The sequence below is a fragment of the Balaenoptera borealis genome (genome assembly GCF_965194805.1).
Source record: "Balaenoptera borealis genome assembly, chromosome: 2".
NCBI classification, from domain to species: Eukaryota; Metazoa; Chordata; class Mammalia; order Artiodactyla; family Balaenopteridae; genus Balaenoptera; species Balaenoptera borealis.
The window spans coordinates 176397625-176418201 of record NC_138867.1 but is presented as its reverse complement, the minus strand read 5'-3'; the positions used below and the strand labels follow the sequence as shown (position 1 = coordinate 176418201).

The window sequence follows — 20577 nt, the reverse complement described above, 5'->3', positions numbered from 1 at the left end:
GTAGTGGGGGTGGGCGGCGCTGAGGCGTGGCCGAGCTCCGCAGACACCTGCCCCTCCCCCTCCCCCCCCCACAAACACGCACTCACAGGCTGCCGAGTCCTTTTGAATTTTTTAATCTGTGGGGTTGGAGAAGGTTCTGATCCGTTCCCCCCACTGAGCTTCCCACCCCAGGATATGAAGGGAACCCAGGGGTCCCTCCACCAACCCTGGGGTCCACAGCTCTAGAACCCCCAGCAGGCGAGGTCGGAGGGAGAGGGGCTGGCAGACAGGGGGAAGGGAGCGGGCAAAGGCTGGAATGGGGCAGCGGTATAATTGGGGCTGGCCAGGGGACAGTGGCCACGGTTGGGACAGGAGAGAGTGACAGTTCGGGTAAGGGTCTCAGCGTGGCCAGTTTGGGTAGAGTAGGGGCATCCATTGCCGCAGGAGACAGTATAGGCCAGGAAAGGCATGATATGGGCTGCGGAGAGGTCAGGGTCCCCATTTGGCCAGGCAGGGGCACAGCTTGCTCAGGGTCAGGATAGGCAGGCCGCTCAAAGGTCAGTGTTGGGTAGGGGGGGACTCTGGCCAAGTCCACAGTGCCTGACTTCTGAGACTCGCTGATGAATGAATGCATGAGGGGCCAGAAGCAGATGCCCAGCTGGACACCGGTTAGGTGGATGGCAGGGCTGGGGCATTCACCCTGGTGCTCCCCGGCTGCTCAGTTCCCCTTCTAGCAGAGGCTGCTGATTTCACTCTTGCTGCAACCGTACTTGCAACAGTTGCTGGAGAGGCCAGCCAGGACATCGTGGCTGGCCCGCAGCGCCCCTGGGGTGCCCTGCCAGCCCGGTCGGCCTCCATAGAAGGCCTGGGGGGACTTGGTCGGGGCCAGCCACTCGCTGGAGGCCACTGCCTCATCCAGCTCGCTGTCTGCATTGGAGTCTGCGTCTGGGAAGGCATCCCCTGCAAAAGATGAGAAGAGTTAGTGCTTGGGACTCTGTCATACCCAGAGTCCGGGCTCCTGGCTGGTCCAGCTACTTCTCTGTTCTTGTGGCTCAGCCTTGGGATTAAAGATTTTGATTCCACTCAGGCCTGGGTTCCCGCTTTGATGGGCAGCTTACTCAACCTCATTGAGCTTGACTTTCCTCTTCTGTCGTATCTTTTCCCCTACTATTTATTTACCGAGGACCTGATGGTTAAGAACATGTGTTTGGGAGCTGAACTGACTGAGCACCAATCCCGTTATCATCTCTCAGCTTCCGTTTCCTTGTCGGCAAAACGGGGATAGTAATAACTCCTACCTTCTAGGGTTTTATACAGAGTAGATGATTTAATTAATACCCATTTAAAAAAAAAAAAACTTAAAATAGTGTCTGGCACATGGTAGGCACTCAACTTTGTCCTAATCTGTTTTCACTCAATTTTGCCGCTTAACAAACCTGCAAGATACAGGGGCCGTGCCTCCCTTTTGCAGATAAAGAGGATCAGGGAAGGAAAGCAACTTGGTAGGAGGGTCACCTACTAGGTGGCAAATCTAGCCTTGTACTCACCACACCCCTCACACTCCCTTCCCTGAAGGCTTGGAAAGCACTTTAGTTTCGGCTTCTGAAAGGCACTTTCCAGTGTTGGGCAAAGAGCAGCCTTGCCTAACGCAGGGCATGGGGCTCCCAAGTGGCAGCAGACTTTTAGCTGGTGTGGATGGCTTGCTGCCCCTCCCTCATCCGGCTCCCCCAGCCTTGACACAGCTTTGAGGGCCTGGCCCATCTCCCCAGCTGCACGTGGTGGAGGAGGGACTCCCCTGCCCCAGCCCCTCATCTCACCTCCGTCCCTGGCTCCTTGGACCCATCTTGTGTCCTGTCAATGCCCCTGACACACACACAGCACCTCTCCAGCCTCACCCATAGCTTCATAGGCCAGGATGTCTGACCGCCTCCACCGGGAGCCCCCGCAGGTGAAGATGACTGCTCGGATGAATTCACGGCCGCAAAGCTTCACTCTGTAGGGTGCTGCCTGGGCCTCGGTCCACAGCTCCCCAGCCAGCACCCCCATGGCCAGCAGCAGCAGCAGCGGACGTTTGGCCATGCTGAACAGGGCTGCCTGAGATGTGAGAGGTGGCACAACGAGGCAGCTTCCTGTGGTTGGTGCCTCCACCGCCTCCTGGCCCCCCATTTCCACATCTTAGCTCCCGCCTCCTGTCGTGGAGGAGCAAAGTAACCTCCTTTATCTCCACCAGCAGAGAGGAGGCAGGCATGCGGCCCCCTCCGCCCCTCCAGCACTGACCTTTCCCATTTCCCAGGACCAAGCGATAACCTTTCGCCAGGGATGGGGTGATGGGGTCCAGTTCACTGTCATCTTCAACAGAGAGAGGTGAGAAGGCCTCCACTTAGCAGAGACCAGGAACCCAGACCCCCACCAGACCGGGAGAGAGGGCACGGCCAGTCCCCCATCACCACCATACTGCTAGGGTCCCAGGCCTCCTCCGTAATAACAACAATAATGAGTGCTTACACAGTATGGGCTATGGGGCCAGGCACTGCTCTAAATATGTATATTTGTTTAATTGATTGAATCCTCCCAACAACCTATGATAATAGTTCTCAAAATTTGAGCAAGCCTCAGAATCTCCTGGAGGGCTTGTTAAAACACAGATCGCTGGGCCCTACGTGCAGAGTGTCTGAAAATCTGCATTGGCAACAAATTTCCAGGCCATGCTGATGCTGCTGGTCCAGAAACCACACTTTTATTTTTTTTTTAACTTTTTATTTTATATTGGAGTGTAGCCAATTAACAATGTTGTGATAGTTTCAGATGCACAGCAAAGGGCCTCAGCCATACATATACATGTATCCATTCTCTCCCAAACTCCCCTCCCATCCAGGCTGCCACATAACATTGAGCAGAGTTCCCTGTGCTCTACAGTTGGTCCTTGTTCAGAAACCACACTTTTAAAAGCCACTGGACTATGAGACTAGGACGAAGACTGTCTCCATGTTACAGGTGAGGAAACAGAAGAGTGACCTAAGGTGCCCAAGATCAGCTAGTAAGTGGAGGTGAGAGTTGGGGTTCAAACAGAGCCTCTGGCTCCAGAGCTCATGCTCTCCAAGGGAAAAAAAAATTTTTTTAATTTTTATTGGAGTATAGTCGATTTATAATGTTGTGTTAGTTTCAGGTGCACAGCAAAGTGAATCAGTTATACATACACATATAGCCACTGTTTTTTTAGATTCTTTTCCCATATAGGCCATTACAGAATATTGAGTAGAGTTCCCTGTTCTATACAGCAGGTTCTTATTAGTTATCTATTTTATTTATAGTAGTGTGTGTATGTCAGTCCCAATCTCCAAATTTATCCCTCCCCCCAGGGAAAATTTTTAAGGATTAAAAAAAAATGTTGGGACTTCCCTGGTGGTGCAGTGGTTAGGAATCTGCCTGCCAATGCAGGGGACACGGGTTCGAGCCCTGGTCTGGGAGGATCCCACATGCTGCGGAGCAACTGGGCCCGTGAGCCACAACTACTGAGCCTGCGTGTCTGGAGCCTGTGCTCCGCAACAGGAGAGGCCACGACAATGAGAAGCCCGTGCACTGCGATGAAGAGTGGCTCCTGCTCGCTGCAACTGGAGAAAGCCCGCGCACAGAAACGAAGACCCAACACAGCCAAAAATGAATAAATAAATAAATAAATTTATTAAAAAAAAAAAAAAGTTGGGGCTTCCCTGGTGGTGCAGTGGTTAGGAATCTGCCTGCCAATGCAGGGGACACGGGTTCGAGCCCTGGTCCGGGAAGATTCCACATGCCACGGAGCAACTAAGCTCATGTGCCACAACTACTGAGCCCACGCGCCTAGAGCCCATGCTCCCCAACAAGAGAAGCCACTGCAATAAGCCCGCGCACCGCAACAAAGAGTAGCCCCCGCTCGCCGCAACTAGAGAAAGTCCGCGCGCAGCAGCAGACCCAACGCAGCCAAAAATAAATAAGTAAATTTATTTTTTAAAAAATTGTTATGGGGGGCTTCCCTGGTGGCGCAGTGGTTGAGAGTCTGCCTGCCAATGCAGGGCACACGGGTTCGAGCCCTGGTCTGGGAGGATCCCACATGCCACGGAGCAGCTAGGCCCGTGAGCCACAATTACTGAGCCTGCGCGTCTGGAGCCTGTGCTCCGCAACAAGAGAGGCCGCGATAGTGAGAGGCCCGCGCACCGCGATGAAGAGTGGCCCCCGCTTGCCACAACTAGAGAAAGCCCTCGCACAGAGACGAAGACCCAACACAGCCAAAAATAAATAAATAAATAAACAAAGTAAACAATGCGTTTAAAAAAATACATTAAAAAAAAAAGACTAAAGTTTAAAAAAAAAAAATTGTTATGGGGACAGAGTTTCAGTTTCGCAGATGAAAAGGGTTCTGGAGATGGATGGTAGTGATGGTTGCACGACCATGTGAATGTACTTTATGTCATTGAACTGGACACTTAAAATGGTTAAGATGGTACATTTCATGTTATGTGTATGTTATCATAATTTTAAAAATAATTTTTAAATGTTTAATATCATATACAGAGAGGAACTGTCGTGTGCTGGGCAATGTTTAACAGTGGGCTTTCCAGATACAAATGAACTTATTTACAAAACAGAAATAGACCCACAGACATAGAAGACAAACTTATCATTACCAAAGGGGAAAGGGGTGGGGGAGAGATAAATTAGGAGGTTGGGATTAACAGATACATACTACTGTATATAAAATAGATAACCAACAAGGACCTACTGTATAGCACAGGGAACTATACTCAATATTTTGTAATAACCTATAAGGGAAAAGAATCTGAAAAAGAATATATACATATGTATATATATATACACATATATGTGAATGTGTGTATAACTGAATCACTGTTCTATACACCTGAAACTAACACAACATTGTAAATCAACTATGCTTCAATTTTTTAAATAGTTTTTTAAAAATATTTATTTATTTATTTATTTGGCTGCACCGGGCCTTAGTTGCAGCACGCGGGATCTTTAGTTGTGGCATGTGGGATCTAGTTCTCTGACCAGGATCGAACCCGGACCCCTTGCATTGGGAGCACGGAGCCTTAGCCACTGGACCACCAGGGAAGTCCCTATACTTCAATTTTTTAAAAAATAAATTTATTTATTTTATTTTATTTATTTTTGGTTGCATTGGATCTTCATTACTGCATGCGGGTTTTCTCTAGTTGCTGCGAGCGGGGGGCTACTCTTCGCTGCGGTGCGCGGGCCTTTCATTGCGGTGGCTTCTCTTGCTGCAGAGCACGGGGGCTCTAGGTGCGCGGGCTTCAGTAGTTGCGGCTCGTGGGCTCTAGAGCACAGGCTCAGTAGTTGTGGCACACGGGATTAGTTGCTCCGCGGCATGTGGGATCTTCCCAGACCAGGGACTGAACCCATGTCCCCTGCATTGGCAGGCAGATTCTTAACCACTGCGCCACCAGGGAAGCCCCCTATACTTCAATTTTTAAAAGTATTAAAAAATAACAAAACAAAACAAGTAAACCCCAATGGGTTCTCCGGGAAAAAAAAGGCCCTGATTTATAGCAGTTATAGGTTTCTGGCCAATTTCAAGCTACCAGCGTGATATCAGTGTGATGTTGCCAAATTCCTGAAAAGGTAACAATCCGTTTTCACAAGTCAGTATAAGCCGGCTCCAGGACACCACCAAAATGTGAAAAACATTGCAATTTGCGCAATTTAAAAAATAATGAATTTTTTTAAACACCCATGTCATCATTACCCAGATCAAGAAGAAGGACAGTGCCAGCACCACAGATGTCAACCCCCCCACCCACGCATCCCTGGTCACAATTTCTTCCCTACAGAGGTAACCACCATCCTGACTTCAGCCATCACCACTTCTTTGCTTTTTATTCGTTTTGTGTGTGTGTTTTTTTTTTCACCGTGCCACATGGTTTATGCGATCTTAGTTCCCCAACCAGGGATTGAACCCAGACCCTCTGCAGTGAGAGCTTGGGGTCCTAACCACTGGACCGCCAGGGAATTCCCTGCTTTTAATTAGTTTTAACACCAACCTGGGCATCTCTGAAACAGATAACTGAATCTCTGAAACATAACTAAGTCTATTTCTTTTTTTTTTTTTTTCCTTTTTTTTTCGTTCTAACAAATTGAACTTTTTATCAAAGTTCATACAGATCTGGGCACATACAGAAAAGTGCCCAGATCATCAGTGCACACCTGGAAGAATTTTCACAAACTGAACACACTTCTGCATCCACCCCTCAGGTCCAGAAACAGAACATTCCCAGCCTCCATCCAGAGCAGGGAAATTAAACTCCACCGTCTGGGAGGAGGAGTATGGAAGAATTTGTGGACATATGTTAAAACTATACTAACTAATAAACGCTTTGAGTGAGATGCTTTGAAGCTATGCAAAGATCCTGTTTCCCGTTCCGCCCACTGATGTTAGCATTCATTGGTGGATCGTGTGCATTTGCTATTATATATTATTTGGAATTCTTCTGTAAGGAAGAGCTGTTTCATCTCCATTTATTTACTTGTTCAATTATTTGTTTATACCAATATGGACTCATGAATAGTTATTTTTATTCTTTGGGTTAAAATTCAATACTATTATTATTTATTTCACCGCCCAAGTTGTTTCAGCTTCAGCCATTGGGAGCTCTTTCAATTGGTCCCTGCTCTAAGCATTTTCTTTCAGGCACTGCTCTTTTGACATGACTCTCTCTCTCTGTCTCTCTCTGTCTCTCTCTGTCTCTCTCTGTCTCTCTCTCTCTCTCTCTCTCTCTCTATATATATATATATATTTAAGTACTTCCTTACTGTCTGGCACCACAAGATGTTCCAGGCTCATCTTGCATTTCCCCTGCCCCAGTCCTAGTATCAGCCATTTTCCCAAGGAGCCTGTGTTCCCTTCACTGGAGAGTGGCATTGAGAAGCCAAGACCTGGATGCTGAGTCTGTTCATTGCTACTGAGGGTGGGAGTTGATGTTGTTGCTTCTGGGCCTTCTCAGCTGATAGCATCACTTTTTAAAAAAAAATATTGAGGTAAAATTCATATGAAATCAAATTGACCATTTTAATGTTACATGTACATGCATGTGCACAGTAGCACTAGTCACAATAGCCAAAAAGTGGAAACAACCCTGATTCCCATCAACAGATGAATGGATAAACAAAATATGGTCCATCCATACAATGGAATACCACTCAGCCTAGAAAGGAATGAAGCAATGACACACGCTACAATGTGGATGAACCTTGAAAACATTATGCTGAGTGAAAGAAGCCAGACACCAAAGGTCACATAGTGTATAATTCCATTTATAGGAGATGTCTGGAATAGGCACACCCATAGAGACAGAAAGCAGACTAGTGGTTGCCAAGGGTTGGGAGGAGGGAGGAATCGGGAGTAATTCCTATCAGGTATATCTCCGGGGTGATGAAAACATTTTGGAGCTAGACAGAGGTGGTGGTTGCAAAAGATTATGAATATACTAAATACCACTGAATTGTTCACTTTAACACGGTTAATTTTATGTTATGTCAACTTCACCTCAATTTATTTATTTATTTGTTTGGTTTTTTTGTTTTTTGTTTTTTGCCACACCGCGCAGCTTGTGGAGCTTCCCCAGCGAGGGATCGGAACCGTGCCCCCTGCAGTGGAAGTGCAGTCCTATTTAATTATTTATATTATATATTTTTAAATTTCACCTCAATTTACAAAAAACAACAATAAGGGCTCTGGTGATGGGCAGAGCTGGGTTCAAATCCCATGTCTGCCTAGTTCCTGCTGTGTGACCTTCGGCAAGTCACTTAAGCTCTCTGTGCCTTGGTTTCCTCACCTGTAAAACAAGGAGGATTCAATGAGTGCGTCAAATTCTTTAAACAGTCTGTGGCATGCAGTAAGTGCTGCTTAATTAAATGTTATTTCTTTTTTTTTTAATTTTTTAATTTTTTAAATTTTTATTTTTATTTTGGCTGCATTGGGTTTTTGTCGATGCACGAGGGCTTTCTCTAGTTGTGGCGATCGGGGGCTACTCTTCGTTGCGGTGTGTGGGCTTCTCATTGCGGTGGCTTCTCTTGTTGTGGAGTGTGGGCTCTAGGCATGCGGGCTTCAGTAGTTGCGGCACATGGGCTCAGTAGTTGTGGCACGCGGGCTCTAGAGCTCAGGCTCAGTAGTTGTGGTGCATGGGCTTAGTTGCTCCTCAGCATGTGGAATCTTCCCAGACCAGGGCTCGAACCTGTGTCCCCTGCATTGGCAGGCGGATTCTTATCCACTGTGCCACCGGGGAAGCCCCTTAAATGTTATGTCTACTTGACACATCCCCTTTGGATTCGAACTTTATTCCTTTGTCCTTTTCTTCATGACAGACTCCTGGCCTTGGTTGCCCCCAAGGCCAAGGACAATGCTCCAGAAGACAGGAGTCGTATCTGACTGTACTGCTTCAAATGGGCTGATGAATAATATGCTCCCCTCCTCTGCCTCTTCTCCTGGCCACTCTCTAGGGATGTACCCTTCTGCCCTTTTCTCCATATCCCCAATCCTGGCCCAGGGGTTGCTGATGAACAAACACATCAGGAAATATCTGTTGCCTGACTGTTTGACTTTAACTGACTGTCCCAGAACCAGAAGCTTCTTTTGTGCCTCACACAGAATCAGAATTTTGAGCCCATCACAGCTGAGTGCAAATCCCAATTCCTGCGAGCAAGGCACTGCACCTCTATGAGTTCCTTGGGAAGATGTAGATAATAAGCGTATCTACTTTATGGGGTTGTTTGAGGACTTGGGTGAAATTATGTAAAGTGCTTAGCACCGGGCATAACACCCAAGTACAGAGGGTTGAATGGTGATCACCTCCTGGTGATATATCGCAGGACCTGTGAACGTGATCTTATTTGGAAAAAAGGATCTTTGTGGATATAATTAAGGACTTTGAAATGAGATCATCCTGGATTATATGGGTGGGCCCTAAATCCAATGACAAGTGTTAATAGGCAGAGACAGAAGAGATAAACCAAGTGAAGATAGAGGCAGAGATGGGAGTGATGTAGCCAAAGAGACCAAGTCATGCCAGGAGCCACCAAAAGCTGCAAGAGAGCAAAAGATCCTCCCCTAGAGCCTTGGCAGGGAGCCACGGCTCTGTTGACACTTTGATTTCGGACTTCTGGCCTGCAAAACTGTGAGCGAATAAATTTCCACTGCTGGAAGCCACCCAGTTGTGGTGAACTGTTACAGCAGCCATAGGAAACTAATATATAAGAATTGGGAAATGTTACCTGCTACCAATATCATTATTGTTACTGTCATCAACATCATCATCACCACCATTATCATGGGCAGCATAAAAATGCACTTAAGGGACTTCCCTCGTGGCGCAGTGGTTGAGAATCTGCCTGCCAATGCAGGGGACACGGGTTTGAGCCCTGGTCCGGGAAGATCCCACATGCCACGGAGCAACTAAGCCCGTGTGCCACAACTACTGAGCCTGCAGTCCAGAGCGTGAGCCACAACTACTGAGCCCACGTGCCGCAACTACTGAAGCCCGTGCGCCTAGAGCCTGTGCTCCACAACAAGAGAAGCCACCGCAATGAGAAGCCCGCGCACCACAACGAAGAGTAGCCCCCGCTCGCCGCAACTAGAGAAAGCCCGCGCACAGCAACGAAGACCCAACACAGCCAAAAATAAATAAATAAATTTATATTAAAAAAAACACCTACAACCCAGATCTTTAAAAAAAAAGCACTCAAATCTTACCAATCCATCCTAAATAAAGCCATTCTCCTAATTCGTTAACTAATTTTATTTATTTTTCTTTCTTTCTTTATTTAATTTTTGGCTGTGCCAGGTCTTATTTGCAGCATGTGGGATCTTTTAGTTGCGGCATGCGGGGTCATAGTTGCGGCATGCGGGGTCATAGTTGCGGCATGCGGACTTCTTAGTTGTGGTATGTGAACTCTTAGCTGTGGCATGCATGCGGGATCTAGTTCCCCGACCAGGGATCAAACCTGGGCCCCCTGCATTGGGAGTGTGGAGTCTTACCCACTGGACTACCAGAGAAGTCCTTTTATTTTTGAACAGTTAATACATTCATGGGCTTCAGAAAACGAAAAGTATAAGGTTTATGCTGCAGTATCTCCCTCCCAAGTCTTAGTTCCCCTCTCTTCCCCCACAGGTAACCCACTGCTCTTGATTTCCTGAGTATCTTTCTGGAATTTCTGTGCACATATGAAAAGAAATATGAATACAAGTCCTTATTCCCCCACCCCCTCCAACACACACACACCTGCTTTTACATTAAAGGTAGCATTAAAATGTTGGGTTTTTTATTGTGGTAAAATATATATAACATAAAATATACCATTTTAGCCATTTTTAAGTATAAAGTTCAGTGGCATTAAGTACATTCACATTGTCATGCAACTATCACCATCATCCATCTCCAGAAATTTTTCATCTTCCCAAACTGAAACTCTGTACCCAGTTAAACAGGTACTCCCCATTTCTCCCTCTCCCAGCTCCTGGTAACCACCATTCTACTTTTTGTCTCTATGAATTTGCTTATTCAAGGTACATTGCAAATTGGAACGATACAGGACTTTCCCTTTTGTGTCTAGATTCTTGCATTTAGCATAATCGTTCAAGGTTCATCCATGTGGTAGAATGTGTCAGAATTTCAGTTCAAGGTAACATGTTTTACATATTCTTCTGCACCTTCCTCCTCCACCCCCGCCCCAACTTAACAACAAATGCTGGAGTGCTCCCCTTTCCAAAGCTCTCTTTGCACCCTTGTCATTTTCTACAGCCGGATAGTATTTTGCCATGTAGATACCCCATAGTTAATTTCACTGCCAGAGACAGACATTTTTTTCATTTGTTTGTTCTTAGGTTAACACTGCAGTGAAGAACCTTGCACAAATGTCATTTCACACATATGCAAGTGTATCTGTATATAAATTCTGCAATGTGAGATTTCTGGCTCGAAGATTATGTGCATTTGTAATTTTTACAGATATTACCAAATTTCCTTCCTTGAGGGTTAGATTAATTCACACTCCCTCCAGCAATGGATGAGAGTCCTGTTTCCCTTCAGCTTCACCAACAGAATATTATCAAACTTTGGATTTTTGCCAAAAGAACAAGTGAAAAATGGTATCTCAGAGTAGAGAAAATTTGCATTTGCCTAACCACAAGCAAGATGGAACATGTTTCCATATTTCCATGTGTTTAAGAGCTATTTATAGTTTTCTTTTTCCTCTCTGGTCACCTTCCTTGTCCATTATTCTTTTAGGTTGCTGATCTTTTCCTTCCTGATTTCTAGGAGTTGGTTTTTTTTTAAATTTTTGTTTCTTTTTTTAAAAAATTAATTAATTATTTTTGGCTGCGTTGGGTCTTGGTTGCTACGAGCCGACTTTCTCTAGCTGCCACAAGCAGGGTATACTCTTTATTGCAGTACGTGGGCTTCTCACTGAGGTGTCTTCTCTTTGTCGCAGAGCACGGTCTCTAGGCGCACAGGCTTCAGTAGTTGTGGCACGCGGGCTCAGTAGTTGTGGTGCACAGGCTTAGTTGCTCCGTGGTATGTGGGATCTTCCCAGACCAGTGCTCGAACCTGTGTCCCCTGCATTGGCAGGCGGATTCTTAACCACTGCACCACCAGGGAAGTCCCTTGTTTTGTTTTGTTTTGTTGGCCGCTCCAGCAGCTTGCAGGATCTCAGTTCCCTGACCAGGGACTGAACCCGGTCCACGGCAGTGAAAGCCCGGAATCCTAACCACTAGGCCACCGGAACTCCCCTAGCAGTTCTTATACGTTAAGGAAGCTTACCATATGGTTATGAAATGTGTAGTAAATATTTTTTCCCAATTTGTCATTTCTCTAAACTCTTAAGATTACTGACCACTAACATTTATTGAGGATTTGCTACATGTCTGGCTTTGTCCTAGGTACTTTAAACACACCATCTCTTTTCAACCTTATTGACACCATTTTTCATCTCTAAATACTACAACACACATTTTCCTACATAATATGATGCCATTTTCACACCTAACAAAATATACAATCATTCTTCAGTATCATCTTACACCAAAGCGAATGTTAACATTTCCCTGAGTCTCTGAAATATCTGTTTAGGGTTGGTTTAGAGCAGTGCTGGCCAATAGCACTTTCTCTGATGATGAGAATGTGTTTTCCCATACAGTAGTCACTAGCTACATGCGGCTGTTGAGTGCTTAAAATGTTTCCTGTGAGACTGAGGAACTGAATTCTTCATTGTATTTTATTTTAGTTTCTTTAAGTTTTAATAGCCACATGGAAAATTACAGGCCAATATCCCTGATGAAGCTAGATGCAAAAACTCTCAACAAAATATTAGCAAATCAGGGACTTCCCTGGTGGTCCAGTGGTTAAGACTCTGAGCTTCCACTGCAGGGGCTAGGGTCCGACCCCTGGTCAGGGAACCAAGATCCTGCATGCCCTGCAGCTCGGCCAAAAAAAAAAAAAAATTAGCAAATCAAATTCAACGATACATTAAAGGGATCATACACCACGATCAAGTGGGATTTATTCTAGGGATGCAAGGAGGTTCAACACCTGTAAATTAATCAGTGTGATAAACCACATTAACAAAATGAAGGATAAAAATCATGTGATCATCTCAAAAGATGCAGAAAAAATATCTGACAAAATTCAATATCCTTTCCTGATAAAAACTCTCAGCAAACTGCTATTCAGAGGAAATGTACTTAATGTAACAAAGGCCATATATGACAAGCCCACAGCTAACATCATACTCAACACTGAAAGTTTTTCCTCTAAGATTAGGAACAAGACAAAGATGCCCACTCTCACTACTTCTATTCAACATAGCACTGGAAGTCCTAGCCAGAGCAATAAGGCAAGAAAAAGAAATAAAAGGCATCCCCTCCCGTAAAAATAGCCACACAGGACTAGCAATTACCATATAAGACAGTGCAGATGTAGAATATGACTTCCTCACCCAAATACATCTCACCTGTACTCACTTTCTCCATTATTCCCCTCCCACTTGGCCCTCAGCCTTTTGCAATGTGATATCTGCCCCCTGGCAAATTGCCACTGAACCCAGGTCTCACCCCAGCCCTGCTTCTCCCCAGATTCTATCATAGCTTCATTGGTTCATGCAAAGCCCTCACCAGTTTAATTTCTGTCCCCTCCATCCCAGATCCCCAATTCCTTGCCCTTCCCAAACCTTTGCCAGCATCTCTAAGGCATTTGCTACATGTTCTTAAGCTGGTAGATATTCTTAAATAATAGGATGTATCATTTTGTATGTTTATACTTTTACTTTACATGTTTATACAAGTATGTTGTAATTTTCAAAATGACATTGTATACTAGATCTCCATCTGTATCCTTTTCAGTGATACATTGTGGGATTTTTTGTTTATTTTGTTGCCTTTTTTTTTCTTTTTTTAACCAGATTGAAAGCATTTATTAACTTCTTTCCTTCAGCCTCCTCCCAACAAAAAGTTGTCTTTCCACTGGGGGTGGGATTTGGGGGGACGGGGAATAGGTTGACACAGGTTCATGTAGATATGCATGCACCCCAAGCATTTTCTCTAAAAGCCCAAGTATTTAGGGCATTGTCTCTCAGATCTTTGTTATTTTTAAATCTCAGTCCATTCCTTTCTTTTACAAATCTTCTTTTCAGTGCCTCCAGAAATAGGTTTCCATGCGTGAAGATTGTCTTCACGCATCAAATTCATGGATATATCTGCAGTGTTTATATATCAAACATATATATATATATATATTTCTTTTACCCTACTGTGTACATAGTTTGAAAAGTTAGAAGAACCACCCTGGGCTTCCCTGGTGGCGCAGTGGTTAAGAATCCACCTGCCAATGCAGGGGACATGGGTTCAAGCCCTGGTCCGGGAAGATCCCACATGCTGCGGAGCAACTAAGCCCGTGCGCCACAGCTACTAAGCCTGCGCTCTAGAGCCCGCGAGCCACAACTACTGAGCCTGCGTGCCACAACTACTGAAACCCGCGTGCCTAGAGCCTGTGCTCCGCAACAAGAGAAGCCACCGCAATGAGAAGCCCGCTCACTGCAATGAAGAGTAGCCCCTGCTCACCACAACTAGAGAAAGCCTGCGCATAGCAACGAAGACCCAACGCAGCCAAAAATAAATAAATTAAATAAATTAAAAAAAAAAGAAGAAGAAGAACCAGCCTGCTAATCATTCACTACACCTCGTGTTTAATAAGCAGAAATGCACAGGCTTTTAAGATGAATTTCCAGCATAACAGAAGGACATCTTGTTTGCATTTCAATGCACCAAGTGCCAGATTCTTATTTCATTACTCGCTGGCACATTAATGGATGGCTCTTAATTTCTTTTTTTCTCTCTTTTAGCAAAACTCCATGAAGACCTCTCACTCGTGCCACTTGGGTCAGGAGCAAGGTTGCCTTATTTTAAAACGCTATAGTGTCTGAGTTTCACCGCATCAGCATCACATTTTTTAAGAGCTACTTTGTTGCTTTCACTGGTAGATTAGTACTCTATATCATTCAGCATTCTTATTTCATCTTTCTAGTCCCCGAGGGATGGACACCTACATTGCTTCCAACTTCCTGCTTCAATGAGCATTCTTATCTGGTGCAAAACTCAGTGAATATAAAAACTTGGAACAGAATTACCAAAGTTGTAGTTCTCTCAATTTAACAGGGATCCAAAAACTGGCTTAAACAAGAGAGAATGTTTGTCTCTGCTGGCAGACAGCCTGGGGACCCTCGGTCCTTCTGTCAGTTGCTCCACCATCCTCCAGGGCAGTATCTCCAAGGACATTTGGCTGTGTCTGGGGACATCCTTGGTTGTCACACCTGGCGAAGGGAGGGGGGTGGGAAGGTTGTGTGCTACTGGCATGTAGTGAGTGGTGGCCAGGTATGCTGCTCAATACTCTACAGTGCACAGAATATCCCCCTGCGACAAAGAACAATTCGGCCTCAAATGTCAATGATGTCGCCTGCCCTACAATAGTCCCCACTCTTTTTTTTTTTGTTTTTGGCCAAACTGCGAGGCATGCAGGACCTTAGTTCCCCAACCAGGGATGGAACCCATGCCCCCTGCAGTGGGAGCTTGGAGTCTTAACCACTGGACCACCAGGGAAGTCCCCCACTCCTTTTTGTCATGACTGATGCGTTGAAGACACTGGGACAGTTGTCCTGTAGCACACTCAACCCTCGGGGTTTGTCAGTTGCTTCCTGATGTCATTTAACTTGTTCCTCTACGCTTCCCATTTCCTGCAAACTGGATGTTAGGTCAAGAGACCTGATCAGAGTCAAGTTTAACATTTTGGCAAGATGTGTCCCAGGGGAAGCTGTGAACTTCCATTGGTATCACATCAGGAGGCCCCGGAGGCCCAAGGGTCCCTCTACTGTGATGCTCAGTTTCATTGCAGCTAACACTGGTGACAGTCTGGCCTCTGTGATGAAGTCTGCACCCCTACACCTAGTGAACCCTGGGCGTACATTGTTCCCCATCATCTTCTCACCTGATGTTTGATAACACCCGTCGATGAATACTGCCCAAATCAATTATTTCATTGGCTTCTGCAAAATGGTGATTGTTCTAATTCTCTCATTCCTTCTAGTTTTTTTGGCCATGCCACACAGCTTGCGGGATCTTAGTTTCCCGACCAGGGATGGGGCCAGGGATCAAACCCAGGGCCCCTGCAGTGGAAGCGCGCAGTCCTAACCACTGGATCGCCAGGGAATTCTCTCCTTCCACATTTTTTAGCTGGCATTCTTAGACTGTTTGGTGACCATGAAAAGTTACTAATGGGAAGGCAAGACCGTGCTTAATTCCTTACTTTTAATTACCAACATTTTCGGAAAGGAGTTGGCTGAGAGCTTCTTCCAATGGGTTAATAAGTGTGTGTGCGTTTTAACTTTCAAATCGAGGTATAACATACATAAAGTGCACAGATCTTAAATGGAGAGCTCAGGGAATTTTTACAGCTACATACCCGTGCAACCACCACCAGATAAAAATATAGAGCATTTCTAATCCCACACTACCTTCCCTGCCATTAAGTTTTATAATGAGTAATTTTAATTGAAGAAATGATTTCCAGGCTTGGTTGTACCCATCTTGGGGGTTCAAGGACTTCAGGAAGGTGGGGAAATGGGTGAGAAGTAAAAATAGGGCTTCTTGGCACTCCCCCACCCAACATGGCTGGCTCTGGCACCCAAACCTGTCTCACAGAAGTAGCTGCAAGGGTCGAGCAACTTGCTTTGCCAGTCAGGATTTATCCCGGGCACCTCCTGCCTGGAAGTCTCATTAATTCTTGGGGCTCAGCTAGCATTTCCAAGCAGATGGGGACTGCCCCTTCTAGTCTTCCATCGAGGGTCACACCCAGGGGCAGCAAAGCACACTGGAAAGTTCCAGAAAAGGAGACAGGCTGTCTGGGTTCTGCTGCCTTCAGTTACATGATCCTAGAGGAGGTACTTTCCCTTCTGAGCCTTTGTTTGCTCACCTGTCAAGTGGGGGGAATATTCCGCTTTGCTGGGTTCTTGGGAGGATTTCTGCAGAATCATCAGACTACCTTTACATTTCTGACCTCACCTCTTGGCACTTTCCTCTTTGCTAATTCCACCCCTGCCAGATGTTTGTTCCAGTCTCCAGGCCTTTGCTTCTGCAGTTCCCTCCACCTCGCTTTTGTGGGGCTTGCTTGCTTTCTACAATTCAGGCGCAGTTCGAATGACCCCCTCCTCAGGTTACATGGGCTACAGCAGTCTCTCTTATCATGCACACTCTAATGTTGATTTTTTTTTTTTTCCTTTAAAGAGTCTTTGTTGTTGTTTTTTAAATTGAAGTATAGTTGATTTACAATGTTGTGTTAGTTTCAGGTGTAGAGCAAAGTTATTCAGAGATATATATATATATATATATATACACACTTTCTCAGCTCCTTTTCCCTTATAGGTTATTACAAAATATTGAGTATAGTTCCCTGTGCTATATTATCAGTCCTTTCTGATTATTTTCGATATAGTAGCGCCTCACAGCTCTTACGAACCTGTCTTGAGTATTAATTTCACTGCTTATCGTGTCTCCTCCTGTAGTAGAATGCAGAGTCTAGGGACTTGTCTGCTTTTTTCACTTTTACAGCCAGGGCCTTGCACGAGGAAACTGTAATGTTCGTTGAACTAGGAAACATAAGCCCAGAGAGGTGGAGCCACTTTCTCATTTGTCACACAGCAAAATCTGAATTAGAACTTCAGGCTCTGAGCCTTTGCTTTCTTTTCCCTCCCTCTTTGGTGGGGATTAGGACACAAAATTTAAGGGGTGTCAAAAAAATTAGTCATCGAGATATTTTTAAAAGTCAAAATTGGGAATTCCCTGGCGGTCCAGTGGTTAGGACTCTGCGCTTTCACTGCGGAGGGCCAGGGTTCAATCCCTGGTCTGGGAACTAAGATCCTGGCCAGCTGTGCCGCCGCTAGGAAAAAAAAAAAAAAAAGTAGAAAGAAGCAAGCTGTGTGTCGCCGCCAGGAAAAAAAAAAAAAGTAAAAATTAATGTCAACAAAAAGCAAAAGATGAGATTCGACCTTGCACTCGCATGACTCACCCCGCCCTAATCCCAGTCCTGGCAGATCCCGTCTTTATTTAAAATTTTGCTATTCTGTTCACCATGGATTTATTTTTTTCCCATTAATTTTGATATTTAAAAAATATTGCAATATTTCATTAGAATGTTATTCATCTTGATGATTGAGTTTTCCCACCCAAGACGCTCACCCTAGTACAAGCCCCGCCTTTGTCTCTTCTCCTCCCCTAGAGAAACTGAGGCACGGAGGACTCGGGGTGGGAGTGGGGGAAGGATGGGGGAGCTGTGTGGAGCCGGTTGAGCAACCCGAGCTGCCCCGGGAGGGGCTGGACGCTGACCTTTGTTTATCGCCCGCGGTAGAAGCAGCTAATTAAGTCTCCCCCGCCTGCGGGAGACCTTTCCCAGGTCGGCGCGCGCCTCCTGCGGGGCCGAGATGGCCGCGGTAGCCCCGGCAGCGGTGACCTTTCCGGGTCCAATGGGGCGGGGAGGCGGGAGAGCGGGATGGGTTGAGGCGGAAATGGTGGCGGGGGTGTCGCGGTCCTGGGATCGAACCCCGCCTCGGCCCCCCACGTTCATCCTACCACCATAGGGTAATAGGGGGAGGGAAAGAACGCCCGGTGACGTCATCGAACCCCGAGCCCGGCCTCCGCCGCCGACGTCACAGACAAGCAGCGCAGCGTCACCGCATTCCTCCCGTGACGTCAGCGCGCGAGGCCAAGAACTGGCCCATAGGGGAAGGGAGAAGTCTGAAGGAAGAGATCTTTCCTTTCTCGCACTTTATATTTGGTAAGGCGTTTAAAGTACGCAGAAACGGACTACCACTCCCATCTGGCCTTGCGTGCTGCGCATGAGCACAGCTTCCAGCGAGAGAGCGCGGCAAACCTTTGGGCTAGATTGACGTCCCTTTAGTCGAACCAAAAGGCAAGTTTTACGGCCGCAAACCAGTCCGACCTCACAGGCCCCACCCCTTTATTCTTAGCCCGCAGCTTCCTTGAGGGAGTGACGGGCTCCTCTGCCTTTGAGGGCTTAGTTTCCTTTGATTAACATTCACACCGATGAATCAGAGCGCCGAGAAGTCGAGAGGATGTTGAAATACGTGCCTTGGAGCCAATAGCTTAGCGGCAGGGCCTGGCGCCGTCCAATCACTTTTCCCAGTGCCGCCAATCACCCTGGACCCCGCCCCCGGCGCGTGACGTAAGTAGGGTGGGTAGCAACAGTTGCCCCGGTGAGGGAAACGGAGGCGCCATAGCCACGGTAGTCGTGGCGACCAAGCAACCCGGCAACGCGAGTCAACAACAACAACCGACCGGCCGACCCCCACCCCCACCCCCCTGGCCCGGCCTGGGGACCCCGGCACGTTCTGTCCCCCTCCCAACATCGCCTCCGAGACCTGTGGAAAGCCCTTCCGCGGACAGAAGTAGGGAGAAGCCGAGGTAACCCGTGCGGCCCCAGGGTGGCGGTCCGGGCCGGGGAGGACAGCGATGCCCGGGCGGCGGGTGTCGCTGTAATCATAATCTTGGGGGAAGGGGCGAGCGGTCAAAATGGCGGCGGCGACTGTCGGGGCCGTGGGGGAGGGGGCTGGGGCCCGGCTGGGGCTACACCACCCGCCCCCGGGCCCCGCAGCCCGGCCCCCGCGAGGGGCGGGCGCTCGCAGGCAGACGGCGAGTGGAGGTAGGCCGGCTAGCCGGGGCGGGGGGCTTTTATATGTCGGGAGGCGCAAGGGGGCGGGACTGGGAGGGCTGGGCCAATGGGAACGAGGGAGGGGCGAGGCGGGACCGAAGTGGGTGGGCGGGGCCAGCTCATAAGGTGTGGGCGGGACCGGCCGGTGTCCCGGGAACCGGGTGGGGCAGCTGCCGCCTAGGCATTCCTGCTCCCCTAAGCGATGGAGGTCACCTGTGCCTTGTCACTTTAGAACCTGCCAGGACTCTGTCTACCACATGTGTGGCCTCAGTTTTCTATCCTGTAAAGTGGGGAGAATCACTGCCATCGCCTCTTTTTTGCATTTCAGGGACTCCTAATTCCTTTCAGGAATTTCTCTAGGGCTCATTCTTGAACTTTTTACTCCTATCTACTTTTTCTGAATTTTTTTATAGATTAACTGTTATTCTTGATTTCAACATTGCTGTTCGCTCCTACATCTGCCTTCTCTCTGAGAAGAGGTGAAGGTAGACAATTTCATGAAGCTGTGGGTAGGGGTATGGCTTTAGTCTGGACGATTTGGTTCGCAGAAAGTGAAGCCCATGGCAGAGAGGAGTGATCTTGGGTGACTGAGTTAGAAGAACAGAAACTTGATTGCTTCTATGTGGGCAGCTCTAAGATCTAAGATCTCATCTTGTCCCTGGGCAGGGGGCTTGTTCCTGGAGATGGGACCATTCCTAGCTGTTCTGCCCATTCTGGTCTTCCTTTGGGGAAGGAAGTAAATGATGGAGTAAAGGGCGCCTGAGGAAGTTTATGACGCTGCTTCTCTTGGCTAGACACATGTTTTTGTGTCAGTCAAGTTGGTGTCAACTGGGTCACATGTCACTGAGGAGGTACCAGCTTCCAGAGCCACGTGGGCAGGGAGCCGGGACACCGAGGTCAGAGGGAAGGGGAAGTGTTCCACGTTTGTTAGAGGAGAATCTGAGTGACTGCTTTGCCGGGAGACAAGATCTGCCAGCTTGGGGAAGATTTTTTTTTTTTTTTTTTTTTAAATAGCAGCTGGGCCAAGTCCACTGTGCTTATTCTCTGTCTTGCTTTGGAGCTTGGCATCAGCAGAGCCGAGTGCATGCTGCAGCCGTTTTCTTTTAAAATCAATTAGTAAACTTCAGGGAGAAGGAACGTTTCAGGTTCTCCCAAAGCCTTCCCTCAAGAATTTGAGATAAGGCTTGGGGGTGTCACTTCTCCAGGGACTTTTCCCAGGTCAGGAAATAACCTGATCTGGGAAATATTTCTAAAATCTAGAAATAACCAAGTTGCCAGGTCATCGGCACCTATTAGAAAGGCAAGCTCTGAGCAGAAAGTGATC

The 20577-nt window shown here is 47.0% G+C and overlaps 2 protein-coding genes across 3 annotated transcripts in view; one reads left to right on the top strand and one right to left on the bottom strand.

The window, feature by feature from the left end:
- Window positions 1-104: 104 nt before the first annotated feature.
- Window positions 105-18237, bottom strand: RLN3 (relaxin 3). Of its 2 annotated transcripts, XM_082381580.1 has the most exons (3): window positions 17912-18237; window positions 1875-2073; window positions 105-939 (listed from the first exon to the last, which is right to left on the bottom strand). In XM_082381580.1, the coding sequence occupies exons 2-3, from the start codon at window positions 2056-2058 to the stop codon at window positions 710-712; spliced, it is 414 nt and encodes a 137-aa protein (XP_082237706.1). In that variant the 5' UTR covers window positions 2059-2073; window positions 17912-18237; the 3' UTR covers window positions 105-709. The 2 variants fall into 2 exon arrangements, 1 of the variants encoding a protein (XP_082237706.1); XR_014241746.1 differs by lacking the exon at window positions 1875-2073 and having other exon boundaries at window positions 856-939.
- A 547-nt stretch (window positions 18238-18784) lies between these two features.
- RFX1 (regulatory factor X1) overlaps window positions 18785-20577 on the top strand; it is a 31909-nt gene continuing 30116 nt past the window's right edge. Inside the window, exon 1 of the mRNA XM_082381559.1 lies at window positions 18785-19006. The gene's annotated coding sequence lies outside the window, so the exon portion shown is untranslated. The remainder of the gene's footprint in view (window positions 19007-20577) is intronic.

Bases quoted from the DNA above. Each gene is read 5' to 3' on its own strand.
- RLN3 (XM_082381580.1), bottom strand. From the start codon at position 2,058: ATGGCCAAACGTCCGCTGCTGCTGCTGCTGGCCATGGGGGTGCTGGCT. The intron at 940-1,874 runs GTGAGGCTGGAG...CATCTTTTGCAG, and splicing joins CCTGGCCTATGAAGCTATGG to GGGATGCCTTCCCAGACGCA.